The 14,919-nt window shown below is 43.2% G+C and overlaps 1 protein-coding gene across 1 annotated transcript; it reads right to left on the bottom strand.

Annotated features, from left to right (window-relative positions):
• Positions 1–200: 200 nt before the first annotated feature.
• On the bottom strand, positions 201–13,862 carry LOC120632848. The gene is made up of 11 exons (XM_039902886.1): positions 13,055–13,862; positions 12,867–12,976; positions 12,653–12,795; positions 10,799–10,964; positions 8,259–8,488; positions 6,769–7,067; positions 2,955–3,563; positions 2,709–2,831; positions 1,715–1,821; positions 412–577; positions 201–379 (listed from the first exon to the last, which is right to left on the bottom strand). The coding sequence occupies exons 1-11, from the start codon at positions 13,860–13,862 to the stop codon at positions 201–203; spliced, it is 2,940 nt and encodes a 979-aa protein (XP_039758820.1).
• Between the last annotated feature and the right edge of the window lie 1,057 nt (positions 13,863–14,919).

Genomic DNA, 14,919 nt, shown 5'->3' with positions numbered 1-14,919 from the left:
TCGTAGTAATTTAAACAATTTAAATATAATTAGTAAAATTAAGAACCCTCTGCAGTTGTGAGGACCGTCAACGGGCTCATTGATGGATGGATCGGTCAAACTCCTAATCTAATGTGGTCGAAAACCCCTCCTGGTCTCCTGTGTACCCTGATCAAAAGTCTTTGATGAAGTCCTCTCATCAGATCAGCTTGTAAAACATGTCACTGGTCGCACTCTTGGTCGCTGCTGAGCTGCGATTGTGGCTGCGGCTGCGGCTGCGGCTGCGGTTTGTGCAGCGGCGGCCAGCCGAGGAAGCTGCGCAGCATGGCGCGCACGCCGTAGTTGGGCGACACGTCGGCGCTGAGCAGGGGCCGCCCCGTCACCGGCGAGCGCAGCTCCTCTGCAGAACAAATCTAATCATATCCTTTTTACTCTCTCTAAGCCTTCTTTCATGAGCGCCACAGTTACCGGTGCCGCTCGCTAGCTGCCAGTGCAAGAAGCTCTGCCGCTCGTACGTGTACCCGTCGGCCGCGCGCGCCGGCTCGCGCATGACGCGGTGCGACAGCGGGCAGCGCAGCGCGTGCGGCGCCGCGTCCTCCTGCGCAGAGTGTTCCCAGCTGGGCATTGCGCATGTGCCTTGGCAACTTGCCGCCCCGCCCCCATGCTAGCGCGCAGAATATTATATAGTATCAACCACAAAGGCAACGCTGCTAATGTGCTACAAAAGTTCACCCTCGGACAGATCCGGAGTCGGCTCAAACCTAGACCAAAAAATCATAAAATACAGGGTACTCAGAAAGGTTCAGAGATGAAGAGCATGTTGGAAGTCAAAGTACAGTAAGACTAAACATAATTTATTTAAATAAAACAATACTCACCGGTAAGGTACGGATAGCATAATATCTCCTTAAATAATGTTTGGCATCAAAACAATTGGTATTCACGCGACCAAGAAAATAGCTATTGAGATACGCAAATTCACTAAAATCTAATACTTTATTTTCATTAGAAAATTAACTTTGTTAGGTTTGTGTAAATTTGTGGTATGAAGTTTGTCTTAAGTTGTCTCAAATTTCGATTTTATACTAAGTTTTTTGCTCAGCATCCGTTACTGAGTCTGGGTTTGATAAAAGACTAATATCTGACGAAAGACGGCCACAGTGGCATCAGCAAGGAGTGCGCATCTTCTATATACTTGAGCAATCAGCTAGCTTTGACGGCTGTTAAGTTGCTTTTACCAAAGTATCTAGGTTTTTTTTTTTTCTATTAGGGTCACGACTCACGCATTTTGACTCAGCTTTTTGCAATTTCTCTTTCTCAGTTTTATTATTAAGATATTAGTTTTTTTACACAATTAAGTATTGTTTTAATGTTTTCAGGGCACTTATAATAAAAGTTATTAAAGGACAAACAAATATCCTCTTAAAAAAGTAGGCCTCTATGGACCTCTGGCTTCTACGGATCTCGGGCCTCACTATGGTAATTTTGGTGCGAATATGAAACATCACATGGAAAATGTGTACATGGTATCCTGTCGTAACTTGTATCACATTATGTTGTACACATTTATTTTCCTTCTAATCTCACAAATTCTAAATGTATTGTTTGTATATTGTTCACTTAGTGTCCGAGTTTTATTGTACTCCACAGAGAAATAGAAAGAGCACAAATAGTAGAGTGGTAGTAAAATAAGGTAGCATAGTATATATATTAGGACGATACAACAAATACAAACCAACTCATCCGGCAGAGGGTCCCGACGCAACCACAGAATTTCATCTCTTAATCGCTCCAGTGTGAAGTCTGTTTCTTCTGCTTTGACCGTATCGTCATCTTCCAATCCTAAATGAAAATGAGTACACTGAATATTGTAAAGTCTGCAGTCTACGATAGTGACCTGAGCGGATTGTAGCGGATATCACCGTGATGGGAAGTGTTTATGCAGTCTAAGTAGGAACGCGGTAGTTCATGGTTTTTCGAAGGCATCGTATTTACTGAAATTGTGGTGATAGCCTTCTTCCACTTGCCCGGTTCCAAAAATGTTGCGCCAGGTTGCCAACTGATGCTCTTCATGTTTTATACATAATAGTTTGACAGTGAGCGGCCTGTTATATGCAAAACACAAGTTTATAAACGAGCCAGCCAGCACTACGTCACCAGTGTTTGTAAATGTATATATAGTTCCCCCTAGATACGCGGTATTTATTATTTCATTTATTTATTCGTTTATAACCTCTGTATACTCAACAAATCATTGTTAGATGCATTACAATAATTAGTTAGTTAAAAGTATCTGAGTATAATGAAGGAACTTAACTGCTATTGTTTAATATTATTATGTACTGTGTGGCGAGAATGCACGAAATGTTCGAGCGTTTGAAGCAGAATAAATACGTAATGACTCGAGAGAAGAAAGTTGTAATCTCCGCTTTCTAGTGGATTAGATTTGTGCTTATCTGCTGAAGTGTACCGCCTTAATCACCGCCGCCTTTTCAATACCAAAGTATTGAAAAAACGAAACAAACCGAGTGTTTGCAGCCACATAAAACTTGGTATATGCAAAAAAATATTTTTATATAGACGTGAAATCATTCAACGTTCAACCTGTCATGGCAGATGCAATCTAATACAAACAAAAATACGGTGCTCAAAATACATAAAATTGCACAAATACAATATTTTAGCGTTTAATTTTACTGTCACGAGATTTCCAAAACGATATTCCGCACCGTATCCGAAGTCCTGCAGCAGCTCGGCCAGCGGCGCGTCGAGCAAGCGCGCGCCCGCCAGCCCCGCGCCGCGCCCCGACAGCCGCGCCGCCGCGCCCGGCGCCGCGCCTGCGAGTAGGGCAACTGTGCGCGGGACCGTACGCGAGAAAAGTCGGTAACGCTATACAATGAATACCCTACATGGGTAAGTTCATCGAGAGGTTAAAAATATCCAAGAAATAAAATATTGCTGTGCATGAAACATACCTGGCGCCTCGGTGACGTATTCGCGCAGCCAACGCTCCACCCCGGCCGGGCCCCAGGCGCGAGGCTCGGCGCCCTCGTCGGGCTCGCGCGGCCCGCCCGCCGGCAGCCGCCACAGGGCCAGCCCGCCCGCCTGCGCGCCCACGGCCAGCTGGCGCTCGCCGCCCAGAAGGCACGCGGCAGGCGCGCCGCCCGCGGGCGTGGGCACGGCCGCACGCGCGATCACGCCCACGCGCCCACCGTCCGTGCGCACGCACCACACGCGCGCCCATCTGTCCGCGCCGCCCGTGCACAGCGCACGCGCGCCCTTCCTGTCACCCCAGCGCACGCACTGCACGGCGCCCTCGTGCGCTACTAGCGCGCACGCCTCCGACAACTGGCCCCCCTCCACCGCCACCCACCACAACTTCAGTTGCGCGTCCCGTCCACCCGTCGCCAGCAGATACGACTGCCTGCCCGCGTCGTCGCTGAGGTTCTCCTCGGAAGGGTCGAAGTCGCAGCTGAGAACGCCTGCGTGGAAGTAGAACTGAGTGTTTATCTCCCAGTCAGAATATACTACGCAGTTATAACGCAGACGCTGCTGAGTTTCTTGCCCGTTCTTCTTACTAGAAACTTGTTTACGCCGGATTTAAAATTTATCTCAGATTCAATAGTTTAATGCTTAAGTTATGAGAATTGCAATAATCAGGACTTATTATTTAATCCGTTTTTTTTATTTATTTATTTATTAGGTTCACCAACAGATTATACACTGAAACAAGCTTAGGAACTACAAAATTGAGAAACATAAAGTTGTAGTGTAAACCCAATTACTGGCAAACCGGCATGCGTATCTGAAAAAAAACAAACACACAAGTGCGGGTTCGCAAGTTTACAATAATATTATTGTTGTAACGAAGGAAACACTGTAAGATGAAGTTAAAAACAGGAAACAAAAACATAACTTAAATTAAAACAAAACAGAAATGTACGAGGCAATTATCTACTAGCTGTACTAATATGTTGTTGCAGAATTGTTTTGTATTGCTGAAGAGAACATGAGTGGACGTCACACGAGTAGCTTGGAATAGCTTGTTGTGCTCTCGGCAAATCCTAGCCAGGATACTGTGAGCGCCCAAATTAGTTCTATACAACTTGCCAACGAACGGTTTGAAGTTACCGAGGCGCGCATTTTTACGCGGAACAGTAAATTTAATTTTGGTCAAAATATTTGGACAGTTGATTTTATTATTTAAAATTTTGTAGAGAAATACTTGATCGGATACCCAACGACGACTTTCTAATGAAGTTAATTTAAAGAAGTTTAATCTTTCGCTATATGAGGTTAAAACTAATTGTTTTTTTTTGATGAACTGACAACAAGAAAAGAAAACGTTTTTGGATTCTTTCAATCCTTAGAATAGGATCCTTATATAGTGGATTCCAAATGCTGGAGCAATACTCTAAGAGACCCCGAATTAATGCAAAGTAGACGGTTTGTTTAGCTCTCAAGCCAGACAAGAATTGAATGTTTTACAATTTCGCCAAACAAACCCCAGTAATTTGTAGCATTTACTGATTAATTGATTTATGTGTGTATTGAATGACAATTTTTTATCCAAAATAACACCTAGGTCTCTAACAGTATACACCTCGTCAAGCAACAGATTATTAAGATAATAAGAAGTTTGAAGAGGCATGCGTTTTTTTGTAAATTTAATATGTTGGCATTTTTTAATATTAAGAGGCAATTTATTTTTAACAGACCAGTTTGATATGCTATTTAAGTCATTTTGAAGATAATCAGAGTCTAAAGGAGTTTTTATAGCTTTAAAAATTTTCAAATCATCAGCAAACAAGGTGAAATTGGAAGATTTAATGTTATCGCACACATCGTTAATATACACTAAAAACAACATAGGGCCAAGGTGGGACCCTTGTGGGACGCCAGATGGAACCCTAAACGGATCTGATTCGTAGCCACAAACTACAACCTTCTGCTGCCTGCACGACAAATAAGATGAGAGCCAAAAGAGCAAAGTTCCCTGAATACCAGCATCATACAATTTGGATATTAAAATCATATGGTCGACCCGATCGAATGCCTTATTTACGTCCATATAAATAGCATCGACTTGATATCCCTTATCAATGTTATCTATTATTTGAGTCGTGTATTCAGTCAAATTTGATACTGTTGACATTTTATTTCGAAAACCATGTTGTTGAGCAATTAGGATGGACTGCAATTGAAACGAAAGATACGGACATATTAAAGATTCGAAGACTTTGCTTACATGAGATAACAGGGAAATTGGTCTATAATTAAGTATATCATCCGCTTGCCCACTTTTAGGAATTGGTACAACATTAGCAAATTTCCATTTGTCTGGAAATATCCCAGTGGCAAGAGAGCGATTAAAAATAAGGTAAAGTGGATAAGCCAGAGTTGCGGCGCAATTTTTAATGAAAATGGCTGGTAATTCATCAGGACCTGCTCCTTTATTCTTATCCAATTTCTTCAAGGCTTTTTCTACTGCCTTGAGACCCAAAGATATTGTAAGTAAGGAATTTTTATTTGTGACTGGGCATGAGATTGTTGTGAGGGCAGCACTTGTTCTTGCTCTATCATCAGTATAGACAGGCTGTGTGTAAACGGCCGAAAAATGTTCAGCGAAAGCGCCACAAATCGTTGAAGGAGATGATATTTTTTTTCCGTTAAATGTCATAACATTTGGAATCGTTCCCTGGCTTTTCCTTTTCGATTTTAAAAATGACCACAGTATCTTCATGTTATTTTTACAAATATGATCTTCAATGCTTTTTTTGTAATTAGCGTAGCAACGATCTATTAGATTGTGACACAATTTTCTAGCTTCCTGAAAATCAAGTTTGGCCAGCGGGCATTTGTTTTTCTTGTATTTAAGACGGTAAGTCTCCTTCTCCTTTATTAACCTAATTAGGTTCAAAGTATACCACGAAGGATAACAACTTCGCCTGGCTGCTGTTTTAGGTACATGTTTGAGTATTAGCCACTTAACTACGTCATAGAATGTATCTACCATTTGATTAACAGTATCAGTGCCATCAAAAATTGTATCCCAATTTATGCCCCTCAACCGTTCGTTTATAATTATATAGTCAGCTCGGTAAAAAATCAGCTTTTTAATTTTATTTGGACTAAGTAATTGATCTTTGTGAAAATTTACAACAGAAAGCAATGGAGGATGATACGGGTCAATTTTGCTTAGCGAAACATCTGCAGAGCATACTCTAGCTTGTAATGCCCCATTGCATAAAATTAAATCTAAGATTTTATTGTCTTTGTTGACAATGCTGTTATATTGCTTAAAATTATGTAGGTTGATAAAATCTGTGAGAAGATGCCCTAAATTGGAGTTAATATAAGTTGGCTGGGTAAAAGTTATAGCTAAGTTTGATTTAGCTTCAGCCCAGTTTATGAAACCGAGATTAAAAACGTTTAAACGTTTTCAATAATATAAACTTGTCTACGATGTAGAAAGAACCTACCTTTCAAATTTTGAGCTTGTCGACTTAATAGTTCCTGAGATTTCATGATCGGTCAGGCAGCGAGTGAGTCACTGTGATTTTGATTTTAAATATTTAGATTAAGATTGTATTTAACTCAGTCGCTGTATATTTTATTTTAACTTACCGATGTTGCTATATTGTAGTAGCAAACAGAGTTAATATTATTTTAACGTATCTGGCAGGTCTCTATGTATAAATAGTTCTAATCCTGCTTTTCCATCACAAGAGTGCGGGATGCAACTAGAGGTGCACGCGAGCCGCTCGGTGCGCGGGCGTGGCCACTCGCCTTGGTCGTGCGCGTGCGCGTGGGAAGCCAGCAGCGCGGCGCGCGGCGGGGCGGCCAGCACGCGCAGGTCGCCGGCCGCGCCGCCCACGGCGCCCGCGCGCGCGTCCGGCGCCCACGCGCAGCACGCCGCGCCCGCCGCCAGCGCCGCGTACACGCTGCACACAGGCCATGGGAACCGATGCACTTCATGTAGGATTGTCTGCAGTCTGAAGAGCGGGTGAGGTCTCGGTAATCCTAGAATCCGGCAACATATTCTACCACCTGCAGTTGGATAACCGACAGTCCCAAAGTTGTATCGGCTGAAAAGGATAAGACTGATGACACGACCGACTCGTGCTCATATTGAGACCTCGACAGCTTTCTTATGGAACTACAAAACAGGTGATTTGAATACCAGGCTGGTGAAACCTGTTTATACGGTCGACTTTAAGTTTTATAAGAACCGTAAAATTGAAGAATGTTTCTGAACCGAGAAAAATTAGAGATGAGAAAACAGTCTCCAGCAGACGCATCTGCTTACCGACGGATCAATATACAGATATTTGCATCACAGATATACGACCTGCATATTCTTGCTTGCGTGGTTAAAGAAAAATTGTGCAAAACAGAGGCTCCGAAGTGTTCACGAGATGAGTGTCACCGGAGAGTTGACAAGATTGAAAGTCAACAGTTTCATTTCTTTTTCTGAGATCATGGGTAAGAAATTTTATGGACAGTTATACAACACAACACAACACAACACAGGTGCTCGTTAAAGAATTAGATCTTGTTAGTAATAATGTAGTTTTTACCTTTATGGGCATGTTGCAAGGTGATAACGGATTCACATCAAAACTCTTGAAAGCTGATACAACTGATACTTATAGTGCTTCAGAGATTGTTTTGTTCCGTCATTTAAATAGAAACCATGTCAAAGGCATGGCTTTGAATGATGAATTTTTTTATGCATAATATACATAAATAGTTATAAAATACGGATAAACACCCAGACTGAAAAACAATCATTTTTATCATACGCACACATTTTCCAGTAGGTAGTGATCGAACCGCACCGTAGAAATCGCTGCCCACTGCTCAAGTCGGTCGTCAATTGGTAGCTATGGCGTAGTTTTTCGAACTCCTTACGTTTATGGGCTTTTATTACTAGCACCTAATATTTATTTTATTGCAATAAAACACCAAACTGCCCTACAAAAAACAAACCATAGATGAGGGACAAAAATCTTACAAATTAAAGTGTGCCTAGGCAAGCCGTATTATGCGCATGCCTGATGAATTATGGGCGAACACCGGGGTGGTCTTCGCCCATAATTCATCAGTCATGCGCATAACATGGGTCCCACGAAACAGATAAAGACGCCAAGGCCGATTCAGGCTATCTAAATGCTGGTCACAAACAGCAACAGACCGTGCCGAGTGGAAGAACGGAAACGAGGCCTTTGCCCAACAATAATCAGACTGCAAATAAATGATTAAATAAATTGAATTACTCCAGCGCATCGCTAGTACTCAACTGCAGCGGGCCTGGCGCGGGCGGCTCCAGGTCCCACACGGCCGCTGCGCCGTCATCGCTGGCCAGCAGTAAACGCAGCGGTCCCCGCGGGGACAGCCGCGCGTCCCGCACCCCTCCGCCCCCGCCGCCCCCGCCGCTCCCGGCCCCGCCGGCCCCCACCGCGCCGCTCAGCCCAGCCGCCGGAAGCACCGCCAGCGCGCAGCCCGACTGCCACAGAGTTGCACTGTTAAGCGACCGCATCCGCCTCCGCGTGCGTGTGTGCGACTTTCAAACAATTGCTTAATCCACACCTGGAACAAGGCCTTTAGTCGCAGCGACGTGCTACTAAGCTGGTGCCATAAATATATGAATGTCAAAAGGTACAGGTTATAATAAGTAAATAAATATACTACGACAATACATACATCGCCATCTAGCCCCAAAGTAAGTGTAGCTAGTGATATGGGTATTCAAATGGCTGATGAATATTTTTATGAATTTGAAACATAAATACATATAATATACAGAAACACTGAAAACATTCATGTTCATCCAGAAACATTCTCCAGTTGTGGGAATCAAACTCACAGCCTTGGACTCTGAAAGCACCCTGTCGCCGCCCACTGCGGTTATCGGCCGTCAAAAAAATTAAGGTTACAAAAGATACATTTGATTCTTTGTTGGTACGACGACAAAGGATATTTATTTGGATGCTGTTACGGATTTGACGACTGAAGTTAACTGGCTGGTTTGCAGCCCGTCGTGGCCGAAGCATTTCTCAATTCACGACCAATGTATGTGTTTTCAAATCAAGAGGATTCGTTACCTCTTACACCGGGTCATATTGAATGAGCCGCTAGTGTCAATGACAACTCCCTGATAAGCTGAAGGCTCATTTAAAACGATGGAAGTTAATTTATAAACTATTATATTTTTTACAAAACATTTTTGCAGTAAGTGGTCTGAGGAGTATCTTAGTACGCTTCACAAATTATATTAATGCACAAAGATTACCCCAGAATTTAATATAGCTAACGTTGTCTTATTCAAATCAATTAAAGTCTACATTACTCTAGTAGTTACTTAAGACCTATTCCAAAATCCACACTCACAGACAGACAACTCTACCTGTGAATGTGGCTCTGATAAGGGCACTATAATTTACATTATTTTAAACTGTCCCAAACTTACCTATCCTCTTTATAACGTTCTTTCTCCTAAAGTACCCCGTTCTTTGAGCGTTAAATGTTTGTGTTCAGTCATTATTATAGATTTTTATGTAAATATATAGAAAGTAAAAAATTAAAGTATAATGTATACAAAGTTCCATATTATAGCATATTCATACTTGTGTTGTCTGTGCTGTCTTAGGTTAAGAACTAACAAACTAATCACAACAATTCTTTCTAGCTACATATTAAAAATTAACTTTTCATTAGTTTCACCGATCAATCCCCTACGGTTCTCCATCTACAAGAGTTGGCACAGACAAAAGCCATAAACAAGAATTGAATTGACTGGTAAATAAATTAAGTCATATTAAAGTAAAGAAGTTATGTAAAAATTCCGTTGCGGCAAAATATAAATAAATTAACTAATTTTTTGGCATTTGAGTAGTAAAGTTTTATTTTTCACTAACAAGCTATCGTACTTAAGCAAGTTTAAATTTTAAAAAGGTTTTAAAGTTTATAAACACCCCAGATGCTTTAAGCAGAGGGTTTGTAGGAAAGTAATCCATTTTTCAAGCTGATTTATTTATTATAATACCTGATATGAATAATAATTTGTCTAGAATAATAATAATTACAAACTAACATTAAAATTTACAACAAATATAAGCCGTGCAACTGTTCACTCATGGGCGCGGTACCCGAAGTATTTATTTCGAATAAATTTTGAAAATGTATTTATTTCAGGACATATAAAGATTCTCTCGGAGTATATTGTGCAAATAACGTTTAAATGGGAAACTTATCGAAACTTGTACACGGATGTCGTGAAAAAGCTAATATTAATAAAAACTACTATCAACTACATATAACTAAAGTGGAAGCTTTAATCACGCATGATTTGAACCTCTAATTAGCAGTGCGCAGAATGAGGATCCTTGACCTATAGTGGTTGCCAGCGGATGCCCGCTACAAACTAAACTAATTCTTTGTTGACTCGATCGATGCAGAGGAAACAATTTTCCTGCTAATTTATTCATAGTATGTATCCTTAAATCATATGTGAAGGGTTTGCTGATATCTGTTGAGGAGGTTAGTCCTTTGTCGCCAATTTGATTTCATAAATCTTCACCAAATAAAAAAAATAGATAAACAAATGCAATAAAAATGGTCAGTCGGAAAAAAAAAATTGAAAGTTAGAATGAATAGATGATGTGTTTTTCCCAAACTGTAGCAAAGATTATTTCAAGCATTTTGGTCAAAAAAATAACTGGCGGAAAATAATATTATTATATTCAGTATTTCTGTGCAAGAGTATACTTTTTAGCCATAGAATTAGTAAGAACACAAGAGGCGACGGTCGCTCCACCTCCGCGTCCCACAGGCGCGCGCAGCCGTCCAGCCCCGCGCTGAGCAGCCGCGCGCCGCCCGAGCCGAAGGCGACGCCCAGCGCCGGGTACCCGCCGCCCAGCGCCAGCCGCGCCCGCCACGCCGCGCCCGCCGCGCGCCGGCTGAACACGCGCACCCGCCCGTCGCTGCGTGCACATGCCCACCGTAGTGGGTGGGTTCTCGTGATGATACTGATTGAAGATGATTAATTGTATTCTCGGCGGATGTGTATAACGTGAACGCCAAAAAATATGCTTGGCAAGCCACAAACTTAGCCTTGTTTGTCATTAATACCACCCACAGCCACAGTCGAATTAATATTTAGCTATGAACTTAGATATATATATATATATATATGTCGCCGCGGAGGCTGAGCGGACGTTTATTTGAAGAACTTTATTTATTAATTTAACTCTCAACTTTTTTTGTAACGTAAAACCTCATTTAATAAAGCCAACTGGTTTGATGTTGGCTTTGGTAATGTTATTTAAATAACTATTACACTTTGTGAGATAGTTCTACGCTGTAACAACAGATGGCAATATCAGCGACAAAATACTCTTAATGAATTTTATGTCTGATTGCCATTCAGATCTAACAAAAATCATCATTTTATTAATGATTTTTAATGTAATTTAATTGTCAATAACTTACTTTTAATAAATAAGTAAGATTATAATTTTTGAAGAACTCGTTGTTTCGTTTCAATAGATGGCGGCACTAGTTGTGAAATGTTAATAACTCCATGTCAAAACTTTGCTGTTTGTCTGGCAGCAAAATCTGGGATAAATACTTTTTAATTTATAATGATGTTTCGATGTCATTTGTAATTAGTTTAATTTTAGAATAAGTAAGTTTCAAAAATAATTGTTTCCACTGATTGAACGAGTACGACCAATAGAAGTTGACCACGCTTACGCTAGTTTTTACAGAAGACGTGGTGCGCAGTGGCGGACCCGCTCACGGTGACATTATTATTGAAGAAATGTGCAAACGTGATAGACGCAATAGAATAATTATAATAATTCTAAGAAACAAATAAGTTGTATTTTGGTTTATAATTTATGATTAATAATAATCTCGTTTGCTTTGAACTACATTTTAATATCGATGAACAGTGTAACCGGCAGAACGGGTGACCCAAGTTAGGTTCAGCATTTTTTTTAAACGACGGCATGACGCCTTCTCCTATATACCTATATATATATACCCAAGCTTTGTTATCCTAAATGTAATCCTTAATATTATAATCGGATTTTTCTATGAGCTTACGTTTTATATAAACTTTTAATTTATTGGATATAGGATTTCATCATATTTACCCTTAAATGAATTACTAATTTAATGTAGCCTAGTAAACTGCAAAAATAAAATATTAATATTGTTAAGTCAACTTTCTTTTAAATTTTCAATTATGTATCGATTTCAAATATGCACCGTAAAAATTTTAGCTTCTTTAAATTTATCTCTTAAAAGACTCTTTCGGGCCGATTTTATATATTGCACGAACAGCCCTCTTCTGCAGTACAAAAAAATAATCAATATCAGAAAAAATATTCTTGTTCGTTGTATGTCATTGGATTTGAAAAGTAATTGTATTTGTCAAAATGAGTTCAAAAGAAGACATGTGAACAGTTTATACAATTCGGCCACAACTAGGCGTTGATAGACTAATCCATCAACAACTTACACGTTCGTCTATTCATACCTCTTTATGCTGGCCGCTGCAAAAATATACAATAGTACTAATAAAGAAAAATTGTATATCAGGATATATCTTTGGGAATTCAAACAAGGCCACTTAACTTGGTTTATCTTTTGTTGAAGTTCTTACCTGCAAGCCGTGGCCACGTGGTCCCCCGCAGCGGCCACGCAGTTGACCGCGGCGGCGTGCGGCGCGTGGCCCACGCAGCGCGCCTCCGCGGCCTCGGCCGGCTGCGGCGCGTCTGCGGCGGCGTCGGGCACCGGGCCGATGCCCTGCGCGGGACAGAGGTGCGGTGGAAACGGCATGGCGATTGTAAACACAAACATCTCACGTAAGCACATACTTCCAGATCGCCGAGGCCGAAGTGAAGCAGAGGCGTACAAGGCGGTTCGAGGTCGTCGTCCAGCGAGAAGTCGCGAAGAGACCACGTGCGTATCGATTTGTCATTGGAACCTGCAAGAATCGGTCATGACGATCACCGATCGCAACGCGAAATGAAGCAATATCTGGAGTGCGGATGCCGTTAGCGACCTGTGATCACGAAGCGTAGGTCGTCCGAGAGCGCGACGCACGTGACGTAGCGCTCGTGCGCCAGCACTAGCAGGCACGCGCCGTCCGCGGCCCACAGACGCAACGTGCGGTCCAGCGACGCGGACGCCAGCACGCCGCGTGCTCGCCGGAGCGCTGTCACCGCCGCCGCGTGCCCCGCCAGCGCGCCGCCCGCCACCACGCCCCGCGCGTCGCCCGCGCGCCGCACGCGCCTCACGCGCACCAGCGCGCCGTCCAGCGCGCGCACGTGCGCCAGCAGCTCGCCCGCGCGCACGGCCCACACGCGCAGCGCGCCGTCGGCGTGGCCCACGCACGCGCGCTCGCCCGCCGCCCAGCACGCGGCGCGCGCGGCCGCCGCGCCCGGCGCCGCCAGCACGCGCCGCTCGCGCAGCTCGCCGGCCGCCGCGGCCGCCCACACGCGCGCCGCGCCGTCGCCGCCCGCCGACAGCAGCAGCGCCCCCGAGCGCGCCCACTGCAGCGCCGCCACGCCCGTGCGGTGCGCGCGCCGCTCGGCCGCCGGGCGCCAGCCGCGCGCGGGCCGCCAGCGCCACACGCGCAGCGCGCCGCAGTCGCCGCCCGCCGCCAGCCACGCGCCGCTGGCCGCCACGCACGCCACGTCGCGCGGCACGCTCAGCGTCGCCACGAGCGCCGGCTCGCCCTGCATGCCACGGGTTCTTCGGGTCGCCCGCCGCCCCGAGCGCCGCACGCCGAGTGTCGCCCGCGGGTGCCGCGCGTCGGATCGATCGCCTGCGACCTCGGACGCGTCGCGACACCGCTGTGACTTATTCATGCAGAGATACACGGCAGCGCGTCAGACTGAGTGCCGACCTACCTCGTGTCACGTATACGCGACACCTCGTGAGCCATTTAGCAGTGACCGAGTAGCAGCTGCTAAGGTTAACGGTACTAGTGTTGCCAAATTTCCAGTACGGAGGAATAACACTCGTTTTGCTCAAACTCAATTTGAATTTAAATCAGCACCTGAATATAATAGATTTTATAAATCTAGGTTAACGAAAACCTAATTAATACCAGTAAATTTCGTAATCATACTTAACTTTTCATCGTTTGCCATACTTAGAAACTTTTTACAATAAAATAATCCATGATCTAGGTTGCATAGAGGACATTTGTTTGTGGCTGATGCTTGAGAAGGTATGTGCAGTGCCTTCATAAACGTACACGGGAGGCCTGTGGGTTAAATATACTCAAAGGGCACTGAACACATTACGGGTACAGTCTAATAATGGGTTTAGGGAGGGACCAGTTGGGTTTGCCGAGGTTCTGTTCAGCGTCTGGGATGTTCGCTCAGGAGCGAATCGATGATTTTTACGCCATTATAAGGAAAAAGACGGCATGAATATGTTAGCTGGAAAGTTAGATTCACTTATCTTGCAACACTTCATGTCGGTGCTTGTACGGTGAAGCAAATTGTATTGAATTTATCCTATAATATAATATAATTCTATAATATAATATAATTAATTAATACTAACATAGTCGTTTAAGTTGTATTACTAACAAAGGTGGACCTTAGTTGTCTTAATAAAGAGATTATTATTTGGAAGTGTTTGTATTTCTCAGCTCTTGGCTGGTTTTAACTGCATTTACGGGCCTTAACCAAGTAAATGCAGTGGTGTGTTTTTATGTTAAACCAATACTTTCGTCAACCTGCAAAAACTTTCTTACTATTCTACACGTATTTAAAATGGCAGCTTTTTGCAAACCGATGTAGAGAGATTCTTCCAGACCTATTATTTTTAAGCTATGTAGAAGACTATTGGGAATAACCCCTGTAGTAGAGATAACAATAGGTACCACATACACTTTGGCTTGTTTCCAGATTC

The sequence above is a fragment of the Pararge aegeria genome, chromosome 20 (assembly GCF_905163445.1).
Source record: "Pararge aegeria chromosome 20, ilParAegt1.1, whole genome shotgun sequence".
Taxonomy (NCBI): domain Eukaryota; kingdom Metazoa; phylum Arthropoda; class Insecta; order Lepidoptera; family Nymphalidae; genus Pararge; species Pararge aegeria.
This window is presented reverse-complemented; position numbering and strand designations above follow the sequence as displayed.

Coding starts and splice junctions, on each gene's coding strand:
- LOC120632848 (XM_039902886.1), bottom strand. CDS start 13,862: ATGAATAAGTCACAGCGGTGTCGCGACGCGTCCGAGGTCGCAGGCGAT. Junction 12,796..12,866: donor TCGGCCTCGGCGATCTGGAA/GTATGTGCTTAC, acceptor TGTCCCGCGCAG/GGCATCGGCCCGGTGCCCGA. Junction 1,822..2,708: donor GCTGCAGGACTTCGGATACG/GTGCGGAATATC, acceptor ATTTTCATTTAG/GATTGGAAGATGACGATACG.